Source organism: Rattus rattus, chromosome 3 (genome assembly GCF_011064425.1).
Source record: "Rattus rattus isolate New Zealand chromosome 3, Rrattus_CSIRO_v1, whole genome shotgun sequence".
Taxonomy (NCBI): Eukaryota; Metazoa; Chordata; class Mammalia; order Rodentia; family Muridae; genus Rattus; species Rattus rattus.
The window spans coordinates 168,035,214-168,056,924 of NC_046156.1; the positions used below are offsets into that span (position 1 = coordinate 168,035,214).

The 21,711-nt window shown below is 41.6% G+C and overlaps 1 protein-coding gene across 1 annotated transcript in view; it reads left to right on the forward strand.

Moving 5' to 3' along the window:
• Positions 1 to 21,711, forward strand: part of Cdh6 (cadherin 6) — a 138,942-nt gene that overhangs the window by 111,671 nt on the left and 5,560 nt on the right. The window contains exons 6-12 of the mRNA XM_032898755.1: positions 1,959 to 2,126; positions 4,993 to 5,180; positions 7,431 to 7,684; positions 14,439 to 14,575; positions 17,133 to 17,254; positions 18,309 to 18,426; positions 18,565 to 18,816. Coding sequence (XP_032754646.1) covers positions 1,959 to 2,126; positions 4,993 to 5,180; positions 7,431 to 7,684; positions 14,439 to 14,575; positions 17,133 to 17,254; positions 18,309 to 18,426; positions 18,565 to 18,816 — 1,239 coding nt within the window. The remainder of the gene's footprint in view (positions 1 to 1,958; positions 2,127 to 4,992; positions 5,181 to 7,430; positions 7,685 to 14,438; positions 14,576 to 17,132; positions 17,255 to 18,308; positions 18,427 to 18,564; positions 18,817 to 21,711) is intronic.

Consider the following 21,711-nt stretch of genomic DNA (forward strand, 5'->3'; position numbering starts at 1 on the left):
GTCTTACTCTGAACAGAGACCCCTGCTTGCCTGCTTAGAACAGGAGCAAGAATTGAACCATAGCTCTGTCACACCATTGAGATTTTGTACTACTCTTTCTGATGTCATGGTCTACCCTATCCTGTCCAATGCATCCCGGTCCAACAAATCAGCTTGCCTTATGGAATCTTATTTACATCATCTTATTTAAAAAAAAAATTTTTGGCCCTGCGAAGTCTAACTGGAATGCTGGGCTCGTTGCTGCCTGTCACAGAGGCCAATGAGAAGAGACAGGAACTGAATCTTTAAAACTGCTTTATTCAGAGAGCTGGCAATCTGAGAAGACAGTTGATTAACATCCAAAAAAAATAAAAAAGTCATCCATCCCATCTCTAACCCACAGATTGCAGGGCAGAGAAGGCGCATGACAAAGGCATACTGTCATTCTGGGGCTCAGTCCTGCTCTGGTCAGGTGGCCAGACTATGTTTCTGGGAGCTGTGATGTCTATGTTTCTCTCATTATTATCTTTTGCTGTCTTCTCTCATTTTGTGGATATTTGGGGTTCAGGCATTTTTTTTTGAAATGCTTAGTCAAGTTAGTTGGTATCAACCTTGTTCCCCAGGGCCATCTGGGCTGAGAGGGGGTTAACTCAGAACAAACCAACCCTTGGCAGTGTGTGCTCGCTAAGCTATAAATAGCACATAGGTGCTGAGGCCTCTCCACAATATGGAGCACGAGTGTGTCATCTCACGCGGAACACAAAAGCACCTCTGTCAAAAGAACCACGATATCTGGTGGTTTATTTTCCAGTACAAAGTATTTGTATCCTATGGTAGATTCTATACATATTTTGAATCAGGTTCCTTTCATATTTTTTTTCGAACATCCTTTATTTTAAGTCAGAGATTTTCTGGGTTACTACATCCAGCTACAATTTATGTGTTAAAAGGTGAATGAACCTGGAAAGAATCCCAAGGCGAGAGAAAATGGAGGGTTGAAAACAATGAGAAAGAAAAATTAGAATTATTCTACTTACAGGACAAAAGGCTAAGGTGATTTCCTGTGTTTAAAGAGAGAACAACTATTATTTGGAGAAGAGAAAGCTGCTGCTGCTCCTTGAAGCCAAGACTATGGGAATAAAATTGACCTGTTGTCTGAGGCACTCTTGTTAAAAAGGGAAGAAAAGATATTTTCAGCTTCATTAGTGGTTAAGCTTGAGAGTGTGAGAGCGGAGAGGGCTACAGAGCCTACTCTGGTGATTTTTTAAAAAGAAAGTTAATTTAAGCATAAACACTCTACAGAGATTAGGCAAACTTTGAGAAATTCTTTCAAGTCATTATCAAACTGCCTAACGGTAGAGATAGCTTTAACCTATCTTTAAAATGTTGGTTTCTGTAGGGATTGGCTGAATTGATGTTCTCATTCTCTGTAAGAAAACCCAGACTCTCAGGGACCACACAAGATCATAACTGGGAGGGACCTAAGGCCATTTTCCTTAGCACATAGTTTTGTGGTTTATAAAACCCACAGAACATTCATCACAGTGCATACTCCTGAGGAGTAATTAGCCAAGTTGATAATGTGAAACTCTGGTGTCAGCTCAGGCGTACGGGCTTCTGATCTGCTCAGGGTACACATGCGGTTCGTCCTCTTTGCCACATGCCAGTTACACTTTACAATGTCATCCTGTGACACCTACATCGCATTCCTCGCAGTCTCTCTTGCTTGGGCTTCGACTTGTACTTGTTTTCATTCTCCCTGTAATACAGGCTTTTTAATGAGTATCTCTCCCCCTGTGTGATTGTAATTTCCTTCAGTAGAAAGGCTGCGTATAATCATCTTTATATCACGGTGACATCTGCATAGTGCTTTGCATATTGTGGATGACAGTCTACATTTGTTTGCATAAATAAATGATTCCATAAAATACTGTTAATGCCTCTCCTTCCACTCCTGAATTTCAATTTCACCTCCGTAGGTATCATCAAGACAGCGTTGCTCAACATGGATCGAGAAAACAGAGAGCAGTACCAAGTGGTGATTCAGGCCAAGGACATGGGCGGCCAGATGGGAGGACTGTCGGGGACCACGACCGTGAACATCACACTGACAGATGTCAATGACAATCCTCCTCGCTTCCCCCAGAGTAGGGACATTTGATTGAACGGCTTTCTCCAATATGCTTTTGTAAAATTTTAACTCTAAGAACATTTCCATTGTTGGCACTGCTGTCAAGAATCAGTGGACTTAGGAGGAACTGGCACTTTTATTAAAATTATTTAAATGAGTTGAAAACACCACTTATGCTCAGGAAGTGTGAACGCTTCCGCTCTGCCGTTGGTAATTAGCGGAGTGATTTCTGATCTGGCCACCGTTATAAAAGCAACATCGTTGCTTTCTCTTTCCTTATTCATTTGCTTGGGCAAAGCGTATGTGTACAAGCATGCTGCTATTTGTCGGGGACGTGGACTATATGCTTCTGTGAACTTAATCAGGCATGTAATCTCTGTTGAAAGCTCACAAGGCTTTGCAAGGAAAGGATTTATCAGTTTCCTGTTCCTAAAACTATAGCTACAGAAGTTGCTATGTACCTACTCCATAAAGGGTTTTCTAGATTGTGGTTAATTTAGATACTGAATAGCATCTCAGAACCATTAACTTTCATGATCAGGTGAGAAGGGAAAAGCAACATCCATGAATACCTCCTTCTTCTCAAGCATCATGCTGGACATCCCAAGCGGGAAGTGGCTGTGATGCAATTTTTCCTTCAAAAATAGATGTCTTCGTGACCATGTTCCCCTAAAAGGTTATCTGAATCATTAAGTAGAAAATGTAGCTGGGATGGTGACTCACACGTATAATCTCAGCACGTGGGCAGCTGTGGCTGCTTCCAGACTCTGGCTCTATAAAGAGTTCCAGGTCAGCCTAACAAGACACCATTTTTCAAAAGGAGGGAACTTATGTGATATCTTAGCAATTGGCTAAGAGTACTTGATGCTCTCCCGGAGAATCCAGGTTTAGTTGAATCTTCACAACTACCTGTAAGTTCAGCACCAAGGGATACAACACCCTCTTGTGGCCCATCGCCATCTGCACACACATAGCAGCATACAGACACTCGGCGTATACACATGCAGACAAATAAAAATAATAATAAATAATAAGTCTTTCAAAAGAAGTAGAAGGAAGGGAGGGGAATAGAGAAGGGGAGAGGGGAGGAGAAAGAAGGAATGGAGGTCAGGAGGAAGAAGAAAACCCATTTACCCTATCTACTGAGGCATCCTTTAAGAGATAACCAGCTAATCTCCCTTACATGGGAGATCCAAATGATCAACAGGAAATGGTTTCATCTTTTTATTCTCCAAGTATATAATCAGCTGGCTACAAAAGCAGAATAGCTAACAGTTTATGACAGAGGCAGAAGGAAAGGTTTCTGCCCTAAAACTCCTCCACAAAGTCCTAAAGTGAAAACAGGTTGCCTGTGCTTTGCCCTGGAAAGGATAACACAAGGGTATTTGGTGCTTGGCCCCATGAGGCTTTGTCCTTTTCTTTCCTAACATAGCTTGTTTCCTGCTATAAGATCATGGGCCAAAGTAAAGGGGAAGAGAAGGCAAAACAACTAGATAACTACTTGATCTATTTTGTTATTTTACCAACCAGGAGCCCAACACTCAGGGAATTTGCTCCACTAAAGACCTACACATCAATGGTTCCATAGTCCAGGGCCTTCTTTTTGTTGCTTTTCCAAAATCATGTGTGAATAATTGGCAAATTATAACAGATCGCACACACACACACACACACACACACACACACACACACACACACACACACACACCCTCTAAGTGTATAACCTATAAGAATGTCAAATCTAAGCTGAAACACATCTTTGCCTTTAAACTAATTATGCAACTTGAGGATATTAAAAACAAGCATCATCTACAAAGTATTAGAATTAAATATATAAGTATGCAGACAAGGGGGTGGTGAACACCTATAATCACAGAACTCTGGAGGCAGAGGCAAGCCAATTTCCGTGAGTTCCAGGCCAGCCTCATCTACATAGTGAGAATGTCTCAAAAACGAAATTATATGTGCCAAAATGTATGTGTGTATATGGATGTCTGTTAAAAGTCTGTGTGACAGAAAATGCTACACTGAAATTAATAGTGAGTTAGCCAAAGGGGAAAGTAGAGGACTCCGTCCGTTGCCATCTCCCTACCTCTGCATCTAGCCCAGTTCTGATTATGAATGAAAACATGACTAGCTGGGTAGTTTTTCAAATTGCTGTAATTTGCTTCCCCCTTTGGCTGGTGTTAGCAAGGTCAAGAGAAAGCCCCCATTAAGAACACATGGCAATCGACTGCAAGTTTATCCAGGTTAAGTTTTCTGCTCTTTGTGCTATTTTACCTTCCTGGGGCTTTGGAAACTCTCCTCTCCCATTCAGTCTCGAAATGACACCATGAATTTGGAAGCTTGTTTACAGAACAAGAAGAAAACAGTCCATTTGCAAGGAGACAGGCCATGAAATAAAAGGAGGATCTCATTATCATGATAGTAAAGACATAAGGAGATTAGGGTACCATTCATTACTTTGAAGAAAGCCTAGGTCTGTCTCCATCCACAGTGAGATCATAAAGCTGGCTCCCTTCAGCCACTGCTGGGCTTTCTGGGGCTCCACTTGCTGTCAACCACGTTCCAGAAATATTATTTAAAATACATTTATTGTCATGTATTGTTATACTTGCTCTCTTTTCTTAGTAAGAAATAAGATATTGCTGATAGTCTATTTTTATGCTCATTTTATGTGTAAAATTTTTATCAAAGATATGTATGTATTAAAAATCAACACAGGAAAAAGTAGAGTAACCTGAACTAAACCCTGTAGTTAGTATTTAGACCTAGTTTCAGTTAGGATCTTGGAATTCGCCCCTTCTGGGTAAGAGTGGACTGCTTATTCTGGTAGAGTATCTCCTAGTCTCTGCCTCACTCGTCTCTTTGGTGATTGACAGGTACCTATCAGTTTAAGACCCCCGAGTCTTCTCCACCGGGAACTCCAATTGGCAGGATCAAAGCCAGTGATGCTGATGTGGGAGAAAATGCAGAGATCGAGTACAGTATCACAGACGGTGAGGGACATGATATGTTTGACGTCATCACCGACCAGGAAACCCAGGAAGGGATTATAACTGTCAAAAAGGTAATGCTGTTGATGTGGATATTGGATACAACTCCTGGGACTGGGGAGATGGTACCATGGGCAAGCATGAAGAGCTGAGTGAGTCTAGGTCCCCAGCACCCACATGAAGTCTGTGCATGGTGGCACTTGCTGATGACTCAGGTGATGGAGGAGAAGTAGATAAAGGCGGAGTTTGGAGGCTCCCTGGCTAGTTGGTCAAGCAGAAATAAGGTTCACAGTGTCAAGAGACATGATGTTGATTTCTGTCCTCCACACACAAAAGAAGAATACACGAGTACACTTGCAAACATGCATGCACGCACACACACACATACACACAAGCAAGCACATATAGATAAAGAGAGAAGGGGGAATGTAAACACAGCTCTTTATTAGGTTTATCCAACTCTAAATACTATTGTTTACATGGGAAAAGAAGACTATTTGTGCCTGTACAACTTACAGAGATATCGAACAAGATAAAATTCTTAATGTCTTACCATGAAGTACTCTCCTCTGGCTCTCAAGTTACCAAGGACAATGACCACCTTCTATAAACATTTATTTGGATTCTTCTTTCACTCGCTTTTTATAAGCCTTTTCACAGGCAAAAGTATTTTTATATATTTATTACATCTATACTTTCAATAAATTTCTACTAAAAACTCTACATGGATAACAGAAACAAATGAGATATATAAAAATGATGGCATAAACGACATAAATAATAAAATACAGAATGAGACACATTACTGTGGCTACTGGCCTTGCTACAGGGCTTCCAATACATGATCTCTGCTGTCCTAGAACCTATAAGCCAGGGGTGAACATCACCAAAGAGCGAAGAAGCCAATAAATGAGTGCGCACCTGCAAATTGTGAGCCGTGCTTGGAAGGAAAGCCTAGTACTAGCAGGGAGTGAGGTGACAGGAATTAGAGAGGGTACACGGAGACTACACACTTAGACAAATGAGGGATTTTCTGGAACATAAGGACAACAAGTGTCCGGTCCAGAACTCCCCCTCTCCACCAGCACACTTGTGTGCTATTTCACTTCTCAAAACTGTCTGGCACCGCAGACCAAAGTGCAGTCATGGTTAAAAACCAACAAATTGTGAGCTTCAGGGCTAAAAGTATTGACTTAGGTTAATTTTCATTGATTTCTCTTTTGTCATGTATTTTAGAATGCCTCCTTCCTCCTTTAGCCCACTTAGGCTTACTGGTATACCTAAGCATGATAGATGTAAATAACAAGAAAAATTTCCCTCTTACGAACATGTCTGAATCTCTGGAAACACAATAAAACATGCTTAAGTGACACTTCAGACCGATGCTTTAGATCCTGATATGATTAGGAAGCCCATTAGTGCACATTAACCTTTTTAATTTTCTTGGTGCTTTATCAGATTCAAACTGAAATTTTGCCTAGCTGACTAAATCGCATTCACAGACGACTTGATTAATAGTGCTTCCAGTGAGCCTTGTCATGATATCATCTGAAACTACAAGTCAGCAATATGCACTTGGGTTCACCGTGTCTCCGATGCAAAATCTTTTCCTAAAGGTCTTTAACAAAGGGGATCATTGCCTTCTTTGGCAAGTAATTAGCCCAGTGCCCTTGTGGGGATGTCAGGGAAAGATTTTTACTAACTCCTGCAAAAACTATTTTGTCTGAATGGGCAAGAGAGACTCACAGATCTAATCTGTAGGTCACAATTCTGACTACACTCAGACTTGCCTGAAGATGTTTCAAACTATACATGACCAGGTCTACCAGAGAAGCTTTAGTAGGCAAGAGTGGATTCACAGGCATTGGCAAGTTCTAAACACTGAACAGATAAAGCCAGAAGTGAGAATCCCTGGCAACGTCTACTACGCGTTGCCAGCCTGCCTCTAGCAACCCGCTCTGTTCAAACACAAAGTATTTTAAAGGAGAAGGGAAAGCTGAGAAAGATCCCTGCATCCCATTCCATTCCTGCCCCATACTCCTGGCAACTGAAAACCCACTTTTCAGTGGTGGTAGACATTCAGGCCATATTTCTATCATGGTCAAAAATTGGTTCTTCACAACCTATGTAATAGCTTTCCTCTTAATGAACTATGGTAATGTAGGGGTTAGAGGGGTAAATCTCCTCTTTGCTGCCTCTGCTCACCATTGCATTGGTATGTGATGATTTCCCTAAGCAGACTGTTCACATCCATTTGTTAGAGATTTGCACTAAAACGGTTTGCCTTGCCTCTCTGTTGTGTCTCGCCTCCCTTTCTTCTGAAGCTCTTGGATTTTGAAAAGAAGAGAGTGTACACCCTCAAGGTGGAAGCCTCCAATCCCCACGTCGAACCCCGATTTCTCTACCTGGGTCCGTTCAAAGACTCGGCCACAGTGAGAATCGTGGTAGATGACGTAGATGAACCTCCTGTCTTCAGCAAACTGGCCTACATACTACAGATACGAGAGGATGCTCAGATAAACACAACCGTAGGCTCTGTCGCAGCTCAGGACCCTGACGCTGCCAGGAATCCCGTCAAGTAAGTGCACCTCAGCGCCATCTCTTTCATAAGTTAAGTCAATTTTTTTATATCCAAATACCCACCGGCTCCTTAGAAAGGAGAAATCTTTTTTTTCCCAGTTAGACAGTTCTATGTTGCTGAAAAACTATTCCAAATAGCACCTTTAACTGCCCTTGCTCACCCCATAAATACTATTTTAGCAACAGCATGAACCTCAAGCGCACAAAAGTTGAAAGCAAACAAACAGTTGGATGAGAGGTCCAGGAGCTCGCTGTTTAAGTGAGGTGATACTCGGTGGAGTGGCTGATTGGCCCAGGCCTCTTCGTAAGGTTTAAGATGGTTTACCATAAAGAGTGGAAGACAGAAATAAACCAGTCTCTGAGCTTGATAGCCAGCTTGCTTTTCAAGTGCTGGAGGACCTATCATGTGACACTTAGAGGCAGAATTATGCTCCATTTTCGATGACTAATTTTCCTCTTGCATATGTAAATAAAAACAAGAAGTGTTTCGTGATATGTCTGGGAAATGCCGGGGAAATTAATAGGGTAGGATCCAAATTAATGCTATGTAAACAAGCTTCGTCTTCCCTGTGCCGTGCTGACTCCTTAGTTATAAATCATGTGGCAAGGAAGCCTCATTGCTCTTGGAGGCCACTGACAACTTGGGGATTCTAGAATCGCATGCAAATCCCGGAATCAGCCAACTGCCAACCTTCAGCTCAGTAGAATAAATGAAAACGGTGCTAAATCAGAATTCTATCATGTAAATCATTCTCCTTAGATAAAGTACACAGGGGGAAAAAAATAAAATCTGTAGAGAATCTTGCCAGTGAGTCCACAGACATACTCTGATCAGGGTACCTGCCAGACACCAAGCACATTCTATGCATAAGGGAACGCACCAGACAATTAGACTAAGTCTGTAACACAGAGAGCTTACAGAGAAAAATAAACAAAGGGTAGATATGCAGTAGGTCAGGTGAAAAATTCGAAAAGTCATATTAACGGGGATCCTGTTTAAGATGGTGTGACTGGGCTTAGCCTTCTTAGGAGGAAATCTTTGCAGTAAAGATTTGAAAAACTGGAGGGATGGGCTACGTAGAATCCTGGGGGGAGACCTGCAGAAGAGGTAAAGGAAGGAGAGGCAGTGGCTGAGAGGTCTGCACATTGAGGAGAAAGGAGAGGAGTGGAGATAGGGAAAAGGAGGGAGGTGGAGAGAGAAGGGGAGGAATGATATAAGAGATAGTGGAAGAAAGAGGTAGGCAAGGTCAACTGAGAGGCAGCAGGGAGATTTGCCACCACGGTCCTACTGGGCTTCACAGTTCACAGCAAAGCCTGAATTTTATCTAACTGTGGTGAGAAGCCATCTGGAAGTCTTGAACAGAAGAGGCTACCTAATCCCACACTTCACTCTTAAATGGCCATTCTGTATGTTGTGTGAAGAATATTACTAGAAATAAAAGAACATGTAGCTCTAAGTGCATGTGCTCTAACATCCAGTCCCTTTTTTCTGGTCAAATCTCATGATACCTTTGCATCTAAAATGCACGATGTCTGCTCCACTCTCAGGGCAGACAGAACCATGTCTCATCTATCTACTGGAAGATCTTTGACACATTGAAGAGGGACACGAGCCACCAGTGCAGCCACATGTCAGCTCCATGGATCCAGTATTTCCCCCATGTGATTTAATATGCTTAGTCGGGGAAGTGAAGAATGGCTTTCATTTCCATAGCACATGCCCCATAGGTACTTTCACAACTACTCTCTGACTTGGAGCTCATTCTGATTACATGGAGTGGAAGAGGGGCCTTAGCAAGTCAGTGACAAGTTCCAGTTAAAAGTGTTAATGCTAGAAGTTAACCAATATAAGCTTACGTTAACTCTCTGATAGTTCAACATGCTTTTAACTTGAAGGGAAATGTCTTCTGGAAATTTAGGCTAAATACTTTTATACTGGTTTTTAAACCAGTTGCCAGTTTTACTCACTGTTCTCTGTTATGAACGGAAGTACTTAGCTTGTCAAGCTGGGTTGGCTGTTGTTTTCATGCTAAAGACTTTCACTCCCAGTCTTCCCTCAGTACATGTAGATTTGATATATAAATATAGATTTAAGTCTAGGAACACACATAGATTACATTGATGTCTCAGTGCATACTCCAGTGATTTCCCTGATAGGAAAAAATTATTCTTATATTAAGAAACTATGTCTATACATAGTCTGGAGTTAGTCTAGACACACATTTTTGAATAACTGTAAGACTATGTTAGGTGAACAAATAATTCTACAAATGTAGTCACCATCTTTAACTCTTTTATCACCAAACAATGTCCTACTTTTAACTTTATCACAATGTCTTTGGATACATACAAGAAAAAACATGTCACTATCAGTATCTGCCATGTACAATGTCTAAGTGAGGACTAAAAAGGTAGCTTAGTAGTTGCTGCTCTGACAAAGGACACTCGATTGGTTCCTGGTGCTCGTATCAGGTGGTTTATAACTGCCTAACACTCCAACTCCTAGGGATCTGATGTCCCCTTCTGACCTCCTTAGGTACGAAGGCTGATGTGCGTCTACACACACAGAGACACTCACTCGTCCACATGAATAAAAATAAAGTGAATCTTATTATTAATCTACAGGCAAATATGGCCTCTGTTCCACCACACAAGTTGCCCTCACTTGAAGACAATACAAGACAAATCATTCAATCACAAAATGCAGTGATGTCTCAGAGGAGAAGGTCAAATCAGTCACTACCGCCATGCAGAGGCTGGCTGCCTTACTTCCTGTTGACAATGATCACAGTTGATGTTTCTGGACAGTTAATATCGCTGATATAAACTGAAATTACTTTAGAGGAAAGAAAATAACAAAAAGAAAATACAGCTTTATCTATAATCATCTTTCCTAAACAATATAGGCATTTATAGGGTTTCCATTCATTTTTAATTCCAATTAGGGAAGACAATAAAAATTTCAGTATTTCCTAACTAGTTAATATTCTCTCTTTAAAATTTTAAGCTGTCTTCAACTCAAAGTTTCTCACTGCTTCCCGTATATTTCAAGGCTTGATAGAGAAACATGATTATTTGTAAAACTTAAAACTATATCAGGAGGCAGAGACAAAGAACGAACAATGGCCATTGTATCTGATTGTGGCAGCTTGTGAGAGCAGGAAGCAGGACTTCCTAGGCTTGGCATTTTTCATGAGGGAAAAACATGTTCGTAGATAACTATAAGGTTTCTCATAGCCGATGAGTACAGTAATTTCCTTTTTCAGAAGTAGCAATGTGTTATGAATATATGTCATCTGTCTTCTAAAGTGAAAAAAAAAAAGATGGTCAAGTTAAGCTCAGTGTTCTCGCCTAAGTGTTTTAATGACTGTTGGCAGAAATGTCAAAACTAGTAGATAGCTTTCTAAATACGTCTGAGCACTTCTGAGGATGAAAGGTCCATGTTCAGTACCCGGAGGCTACAATGAAGGACCAGTGACGTCATGGACATTGCGACGTCATTTATTCTTTTCTAAGATGAGTTCGACTGGCAAGCAATAAGTGAATCCCTGTTTCATTTAGACAACTGCTAAACAACAAGTATCAACATAAAAATATTGCTCTACCTGATGACTTACATTTTAAGTTAAAATCGTTCATTGATATAGAATATTGAGCACTGTGCATTATTGCAAATGACTTATATCTTATCGTAGAGCCTTCGTAACTCTAAATACACCAGGTACTTGGATGATTTATTTAAATGGTGTTTCAACTAAGCCAATTTTTAAGCCAACATTTTTTTGATCATTACGTGCTTCATTGTTTTGCCCCCTTTCCAGGTCCCCCTCCCCATCTCTCCTTCCCTTTGCCTCTAAGCCGGTGCTCCCCCACCCCATGGATATCCCCCTTCCCTAGAGCATCAAGTCTCTACAGGGTTAGGTACATCCTCTCCACTGAGGCCAGACAGGGCAGCCCTCTGCTACATATGTGCTGGGTCCTCGGGCCAGCCCATGGATGTTCTTTGGTTGGTGGCTTAGTCTCTGGGAGCTCCCAGGTTAAGCCATCATTTTAAACTCCCTTCCATGACATAAGTTTTGAAAATGCAGTGGACATGGGAGGTTTTTTTTTTTTTTCATGACAAACCTTAACATATCAAGTCTCCTCAGAATTTTCTCAGCAACTTTGCACTCATAAACATACATACATACTTGTTCCCTTTACATGGCTATCCTAAAAATCAGTTACAAAATTAAATAAATTTAAAATTAGGTTAAAGCTAGTAAAAAAAAAAAAAGCACAGTTTATTTAAAAAAGATAAGATTTCTCCATTTCCTTCATCTGCTGTCAGTATTGGGGTTGCTGTTCATCTTTGGTTTCTACGATACCATTCTGGGCCCTCCGTGACTCTCCACACGCTCTCTGTACATAGTCTCTATCACTTACTCTGCCCTAGCACCGTTCTTGCCTTGTTGAACAACTCCTGCTCCTATTGGGTATTTAGGGACGCCGTCCTCAGCGCTCCCATTCCCAAGCTCACTGAATAAAAACTCAGTTGTCCGTGCAGCTCTCTGCTTCATTAGACCTCTGGACCTGCTGTCCCTCAGGCCCACAATCCCTACCTTCCGAAATCGGGCCTCGCATCTTTCCCCAAGCCCTGTTTTCCACTCCTCTTCCAACATCTTGGGAGAGTACCAGCCAACATTCCTCCTCAATTCAACCAGTCATCTTTCGGTCAACATGGTTTAGATTATGATGCTGTCCTGCATGGAGCCCATGGAGAGATTCCCATGGCACTTAGAATAGACCCCAATTCTTTCCTACAGCAACACATACTTCTGCTTAGACTCTGCATTCTTCTCTAATCCTATCCCCTACCTCCCTCTCCTACCTTACCACCCTTGCCCACACTAGGCATCTTTTGTTTTCCAAAAACAGATGATTCTTAAAATATAATGGATGATATAAAAAGTAACCGTCCCTATATAAGCATGTGTATTAACATTCTGACGATCTAAAAACTTCCTTTCCTTTTCACTTATTCCTCTTTCTTATACCCTGACTAGTTTCTCCTCCTGCCTCTCCCCTAGTTCTTTCCACCCACTTCCCCTTTCTTCTCATCCATCCCCCAATCCTGCTTTACCTCCCCTCAGAAAAGAATGGACCTTCCAGGGACATCAACCAAATACAGCATAAAAGGCTATAATAAGACCAGGCACATATTGGCATATCAAGGCTGAACAAGGCAACCCAGTAGAGAGAAAACAGTTCCAAAGGGCAAGCATAAGAATTAGACACAGCCTCCACTCCCAACTGTTAGGAATACCAGAAGAACACCAAGTTATAGAACCATTCCACATATGCAGAGGACTTAGCGGACCTAGGTCAGACCCACACAAGCTCCCTGATCTCCGTGAGACTACTTGAGTCCCAGTCAGATGAGTCTGTGTGCTGTGTTCCCAAGGAGTCCTTGATCCCTCTGGCTTCCCCAATTCTTCCTCCCTCTCCTCCGCAGGACTCCTGGAGCTCTGCCCAATGTTTAGCTGAGGGACTGTGCATCGGCTCACATCAGTTGCTGGATGAAGTCTCTCTCTGGTCTCTCTGATGACAATTATGCTAGACTCCTGTCCCAGCATGTTCTGAAAGCATATGGGCTGGGTTTGTGTCCCAGTCCCTCCATTTGAGGCCTCATCCAGGTACAGGAGGTGGCTGGTTCAGGCTCTGTGTCTCCCATTATGAATCTCGGCTAGTGTAACCCTCATAGATTCCATGGAGTCTCCATTGCACTAGGATTCTACCTTGCTCCCAAAATGCCCCCCAATTGCAATCATCTCCCCCAGTATTCTCTCCCTCTCTCCCCAAAACCTGATCCCTCCTGTTCTCAACCCCACCTACTCCTAGTCTAAAAATTTAATTAAAAATAGAATATATCCTAGGAAATTATGCATGAAATGGTCTATGAAATTAGGATTGGAGTTTGAACCCCAGAGCCTACATAAAGGACAGGTTGACATAGCTGCCTGATTAGAATTCCAAGACTCTAAAGGCAAAAACTGGGGATCCCTGCAGCAAGCTGGCTAGCCGGAGCAGTAGTCTCTGGGTTCAAGTGAGAGACCCTATCTTAGTGAATAAAGAGGAAAGTAATTGAGAAAAACTCAACATCAACCTCTGAAGTGTGAACACATAAACATGTACACCTACACATTCACACACATACACATATACACACCACACACCACACCACACACACACAAACACACACACACCATACACACGCCTACACATCATATAAACACACCACACCACACACACATCCCTACACACCACACACTCACACACACCACGCCATCAACACACCTACACACCACACACACACCACACCACACACACACACACCTACACACCACACACTCACACACACACCACACCACACACATACACCATACATACACATATATACACACACCATATATGAAGCCATAAGAAATTAAATAATTACTATACAAACTTGATCTAAATTACATATTAAAATAAACCTGGTCTAATTGCACATTAAAGAGAAATTAGTAGAATCATACAACTTGCCTGGTGAGTGTACTATTCAAGCTGATTGTAAAGATATAATTTATCAAAATATTTTGCTTAAGTTACAGTTGCAGATGCTTAAAAGCACTACACATAGAAAGAATTAATAGATGAGATATCCTTGGAGTGGTTTTATGTTGTGAAAAGAGCAAGTCAAGGAAAGTCAAAATTCTACTCTGCGTTTTCAGGTACTCGGTGGATAGACACACAGATATGGACAGGATATTCAACATTGATTCTGGAAATGGCTCCATTTTTACATCAAAACTTCTCGACCGGGAAACGCTGTTGTGGCATAACATCACAGTGATAGCAACGGAGATTAGTAAGTCCACCCTCACCAGTGCTGTCCCCACTGATGGAATGAGTGGGCAGGGGACGGCTTGTTCAAGCATAGCCAAAGCTATTCATCTCAGATCCACCGCCCTGCTTGGGTGTCGGTTGAGTGAAAGCGCAACAATGTTTCTTCTAAATGTGTGTTGATTGACTAGAGAAACTGGAGAAAAAAAAAACAGAAGTTCTGCAATTTGGAGATTAAAAATCCATCTCTCCAGGCTGGTGAGATGGCCCAGCAGGAAAGTGTCGATCCCCAAGGTCCACATAAAAGCTGGGCAGATATGGTGGCTGCCTGTTATCCCAGCATTCAGGAGGCAGAGATGGGGGCAAGTTGGCTATCTAGACTAGGAAAGCATTCAGCAATCAGTAAGGTGGATAGTGATAAAGAAAGACATCCAACATAAATTTGGGGTACACACACACACACACACACACACACACACACACACACAAGAATATATTGAGCTGCATGGTGGCGTGGTGATGATGAATGCCTTTAATCCCAGCACTCAGGAGGCAGAAGCAGGTGGATCTCTCTGAGTTCAAGGACTTCCAGGTCTACAAAGAGAAACCCTGGATAGATAGATGGTCGATAGATAGATAGATAGATAGATAGATAGATAGATAGATAGATAGATAGATAACATTATATAGAAATCTTTCAAGTGAAATAGAGTAAGTACATGGCAGATATGGTTTCCCAAAGATTGTAAGCTCGAAAGTCACAAAAACACCTGAAAAAAAAAGTGAATTCTCAAATATTGTGTGAGGAAGCAAGGGAATAGGTAGAGCCATAGATCTTCAAAATGTAGGCATTGGGGCTGGAGAGATGACTCAGTGGTTAGGAGCACTGACTGCTCCTCCAGAGGTCCTGAGTTCAAATCCCAGCAACCACATGGTGGCCCACAATCATCTGTAATGAGATCTGATGTATCTTCTGGTGTGTCTGAAGACAGCTACAGTGTACTCATATACACTAAATAATATAAAAACAAAACAAAACAAAAAAAAACAAAAACAAAAATGTAGGCATTGGCCAAGACATTTTAGATATTCTTTCTAACCTTCTATAGATAGATTTCCATTTCACAATCTTTACAAATTAAGAGCTACAAATCATCACGTTCCTATAGTTTATCAAGTCGAATAATATAAAGTACCAAATAATCAATAAAATGTTTGGAATGAATTTTATAGCACTCCACATGAAATCTAACCCAGAGAAAAATAATGGCAAAAAATAAATTTCAAATGTCATTATTTTACTCAATGGAAGTTAATGTGAACCGTGAGGACTGTTAAACAGAAGCACGTAAAAAATGAATAATCTTTAAAATAATATTTTAGTGTTTAGAATAGGCTTCCAGAGGATATAGCTCTTTCAGATTTTGTTTTTAATTTCTGAAGTTCTAAACACTTCTAGCTCAGCCGACATCTGCTGTGAGAGATTCCATATCAAATGGTTTGTTACAGTTCCGTTTTGTCAACATAACTCACAAACGTGGAGTCTGTGAAGGAGAGAGAGTAGAATAATAAACGCCAATGTGAACTAAGGAGGTGCTGGCACCATTAGACATTTGTGAGATAGGAATTTGGATTTTAGAGCTTGTGCCAAGGGACTGGCAGGGACACCAACAACAGTACACTCAAAGCTTTAAAAGTACAAAATAATTGTCCACTGAAAATGACAATTTTTCAAGACGTGAAATTTAGGTTTTTTTTACAAAAGTGGTCATTTTATGGTTATTTTAGGTTTATGCCCAAAGTTTCCCATTTTTAGTATTTTAATGTTTTTCTAATATATTTGAAACTATGCGTGGTTGAGACGTATCACAATTTCTGCGCAGCCGCTTTCACTCTGGGAGGATAGTGTGAGAAAAGTAGATGCTAGAGATCTTAAGAATACTGTTGTCAGAACTTGTTAACCACCTTCAGTAAGTGAAAAGCTGAGCTCTTGTAGAAAATCAGCTCTCACTTACTCCAAAGCCTTTTGACTCACAGTTTCGTTTCCTTGAGAATCTAGAAGTTTCTACCTGACTTACTCCTTCTCTTCGGTCACATCTGTACCTGGTGCCTCTGAGACGCCACTCAACATAGCGGCTCCGTCTCTCTCCATCCCTTTTCTCTGCTTCATTTCCCCCTCCGGTGCAGCGTATGTTCCTGTTTATCGCCACATTAGAAAGACAACCCAGAACTCACTATATTTGTTTAGCTCCTTTTCTGGCCCAGCACCCCAAATAATTACCAGCTCATATTAGGTGTCAGATGTTTCAGTAAGGTTTTATTAAATGAACATTCAAATAGATGTGGGTTAAGGGGATGAGAGAGGAAGCGTAAGCACCTAACTTCTGCCCCTCACACCGGAAGTCCGTCCTGCTCCTCAGCCCGGAAGTCCATGCTGCCCCTCAGACTGGAAGTCCGTCCTTCAGCAGACCAGGGGATTAGCATGGAAGGATGAGAATGAAAGAGTAGGTGGCTGCTGTTGTCTAAGGAGAAATGGTGACAGACACAAAAATGCCTGTTTCTTTCTTTTCGGTGTGCATCAGATAATCCAAAGCAAAGCAGCCGCGTGCCTCTATATATTAAAGTTCTCGACGTCAATGACAATGCCCCAGAATTTGCTGAGTTCTATGAAACTTTTGTCTGTGAAAAAGCAAAGGCGGATCAGGTGAGTTGTATTTTAAAAAGCACCTTCAGCTTGGAAGTCAGATTAATTTAGATCTCATAATTGAGATGATACACACAGTGGAGGGCCCCTCTTGAATTATCTATGAAGTAGATGCCAAGGATATTAATACCATAAATAATAACCAAGACGAATGTTTAACTTGCATAAGAGAACAAATAGTTTTTAAGAACTGGAAGTTCATCAGTCTCTGGCGCTGACGCGGATTCCAAATCAGTCTTAAGTTTTCATTAAAATAGATTAGTCATAGTGTTGCTGGAATAAAATCTTTATTGGTGACAGATAGCTTAATTTGCATATGTACTTGAAAATAATAACTAGAACATATTATCCAATTGCCTATAATTCACAGTTTTACTTATTTACATTGCCCATCTGTAGAGTAATACAAATTCATGAATGTTTTACTGCTTAGCCCATTTGCCACCCACCTGAGGTAGGTCTTTGCAGCCTGTGACAGAAATTATGCTGCACTTCCTCAAAACAGAAATGCACTATGAGAGTGCAGAGGGAGAGCCGAACGCTCAAGTTATTGTAGGTTTTTGACATTAATTTTCTTTATAATTTTTTTCCTAAGTTGCTAACCTAGGAGCATAAGAAGATAGTGCTTTAGCGTAGGCTGCCCAGGATACATCCCCTTCCTTACGTTGCAACACTGTCAATAACCATTGAGACATTTTGGAGTTCTGTATTACTCTCCAGCAGAACTTCTCAGGCAGGGTGATTTTTGCCGCCCCCCCCCGTGGGAATTTCTGGCAAGGTCTGGAGATCATTCAGATTGCCACAACCTAGGAAGAGGCTCTGGTGTATAGTGAAGTGAGGTCCAGGTGAATACCACACTGTTTGCAGAGTGGATCCCACAGCAAAGAAGTAGTCCTTTGAATGGAATGCATCAATGGATGGTTTTGGTTTTGGTTTTAAAGAGCTGTTGTTTTCATTAAATTACAAACTGTAAAATTAAGCAATTTCCTAATAAACTGTAAGGAACACTTGTGGGTCGTAAACCTTTATGACAACCTTCTGGCTTCTTTTTCAGCTGATTCAGACCCTGCACGCTGTTGACAAGGATGATCCTTACAGTGGACACCAATTCTCCTTCTCTTTGGCCCCAGAAGCAGCCAGTGGCTCTAATTTTACCATACAAGACAACAAAGGTGAGTGAGCCCCTCACCTTCCCTTTATTCAAGTCCCTATAGGACTGGATCTCAGTCTCCATCCATCTGTCTCCATCGCAGCCTGTTTGACGAATGACGTAACATCCACGCACTTACCATTTTGCTTTCTGCTTCCAGACAACACTGCAGGGATCCTAACTCGGAAAAATGGCTATAACAGACACGAGATGAGCACTTATCTCCTGCCGGTGGTCATTTCAGACAACGACTACCCAGTCCAAAGCAGCACTGGGACAGTGACTGTCCGGGTCTGTGCATGTGACCACCATGGGAACATGCAGTCCTGCCACGCCGAGGCCCTCATCCACCCCACAGGGCTGAGCACAGGGGCTCTGGTGGCCATCCTTCTGTGCATCGTGATCCTACTAGGTAAACTGCTTCTCCCTGCATCCTATCTCCCCTTGGTGAGGGGCACACACTGTTACTGTGACACTCTAGATTTTTCCGCCTCCCCCAGTAAGGCATACAGCCTGATCTAGGTGAGTAGAGTTATATGCTGAGAATCTGTGTTATTCAAACATGAACTCTTTTTTATTTTGCTTTAAAAGAATTAATGGCTTTGAAGAATGAACAGCTGTGATATGTGCCCATGTCTTTGCTTGCCCAGGGTGTCACTTCCCCCAAAGAATATGTTGCCTATCACACTGAAATGCATCACAGGGGAATTGGAAAGCAATACCGATATATACCCTGTTTGTTCTGTTTGTTGTCAATATTTAACTTGGCAAATACTGGTAGATTGTGAAGAGTGCAAGTCATCCAGCCTGGAGCATCTGACAGAAGCCCCTTCTACAAGGTAATTTTTAAGATCAACAGAAAACTGGAAAAGGATGGTGGAGACTTTTCCTTCTCACACACAGGAAGAAATAAAAGTACGGCATTTTTCTTTAACAAAACAAACTTATTTGAGCTGCACAATGGACTAACTACCCACTTAGTGTTGCTTTCTGGTTACCACATATACAATGTCTATAATTTTCAGATTGTTAATCAATAACTCCCATCATTAGGAGGCAAATCTGGATCCCAAAGAAACAAAAGTAAAAACCAAGACCAGTTAGGCCCTGGATATGAAGTCTTTGCCCAAAGAGCTCATGTGTTGGCGATAGCGTCTCCAGTTGGTGGTGCAACTGCGAGGGAGCTGGATCAGGAATTGATAACATCATTAAATGATCGATGTGCTGATGAGTTCAGAGTTGAATGGGCTGTTAGGATGTGGGGCCCAGTTGAAGAAATGATGACACCTGGCATACCTTTGAAATGTATATCTGGTCCCTGGACCCTTTTGATCATTCTGTCCCTTACCCATCATGAGATGAGCTGCCTCTTCTGCCACATGTTGCTGCCACAATGACTCTTTGCCTCATCAGAGTCTCAAAAGTAGATCAAGTGACCATGGACCAAACCCTCCGAATCCCTACGGCAAGATCTGTCTTTCTTCCATTAAGTTGTTTCTCAAATGTTTAAGAATTTTCTCAAAGAAGTAAAAACCAACACAAGGTCTAACGAAGACACATGATTGTTTTTATTTCCAATCAAAAGAAAACTGAGTTCAAAAAGCTTAACAAGCCTTTGACTGTTACTCAAGTAAGAAATCAAACCTCAGCTAATGAATCCTTTCCAAAACTGAGAGTAAGGGGCTGGAGAGATGGCTCAGCTTTAAGAGCACTGGCTGTTCTTCAGAGGACCCGGATTGGATTCCCAACATCTATATGCCAGATCTCACAGTCATCTTTAATGGTAGTTCCAGGGGGTCCAGGCGTACATGTGGTGCATGGACATGCATGGAGACAACACACCTATGGACATAAAAAACACAATTAAATTTTTAAAAATAAAAAAATGGTTTGGTTTTACAATCTTGCCTATACAGTTTAAAACAAAAGATCCACGTTCTACACACACCTGTAATCAATCACAGCACTGAAAAGGTGGAAAAATAAAGATGAGAACTGGAAAGTCATCCTTAGCTCCATGGTAAGTTTGTACCAGTCTAAGATTCATGCGACCCCGCTCTACAAAGCAAGCAAGAAAGCATTAACAGGAGGGAGCCTCTTCCAAGAGTGAATAACACTTGAGTAACAGTGGAGAAGCATAGACAGGGGCCTGCATTTCTACAGGAAAGACGTTTCTCATTGCTCAACAGTGCTGTCACCTACAACAAAGACTGGAAACCTGACTTCAGAGCCGCAGTCCTCTTCTCAAGATCTGAGCACAGCATTTTATACTTGGAAGGCCTACAGCACGGACAGTGTACAAAGGCATGTCAGTGTCCTAATTCTGTGCATCTGTAAGACCTGGAGGACTTTACCGTTGCTCTTGGTGGAAAGGGGGTGTCCAAATGACCTCGGGTAAGGGTGGGGGCTGAGCTGGTAGAAGGACGAGCGACCTTTACCTACTAACCCTTGGCCTTACCATCTCTGGTTTGCCTGTCCTCCTATGTTTACATGTTAGTTGTTTTTTATGGTTAACATGCAAAGCAGTGTATCTCACACATGAAACTGATCTTCATACACATGTGTCCTCCTACTTGGTTCCCACCCTCTCTCTTCCCTGCTCCCTATCCCTTTCCTGACTGGCCCCCTTCTGCTTTCTTTCATATATTCACTTCATCCCCTACTCTCCTCCCCCCTCATTAGACCCTTTCTACTTTTGTAACCTATAATCCTACACATATTTAAACATGCGCACAGATATAAATACATACACATTGTATATATACAAACACGTAATGTTAATCTAGGTTCTTCATGTAGAATACAGGATTTGTTCTGAATTTGACTTATTTCAAGTAATGTAATGATCTCTAGTTCTGTCAATTTTCCCCAAAATGCCATGGTTTCATTTTTGTTTGTAGCTGCATGAAATTCCATTGTGTCTGTATCACATTTTCTTTATCCATCTACTCAGACATCTGGGCTAGCTCTATCTCCTGAAAATTGTGTGTAGAGAAGCCATGATCACAGATGTGTAAGCATCTCCGTGGCACGTTGACTTCAGGCATCGGTCCATTTTCTCTTCTCTACCCTCTTCTTACTCCCTAACTCATCTTCCCCTTTCACTTCTTTTCCTGCAATAAACTCACTGTCTCTTCATTATTCTTAATTGGCTTCAGTACCTTCCACACCTTGGGAACTCTGTGCATTTTTTTAAGAAGAAAATGAGTTTTAGCTTAACTAGGCTCCTACCATAGACTAGATGCTGTGCAAGATGCTTTACAAATGTTTTTTCTTGCTCCTCAGAACTACCTGGGGTGTATGTGTC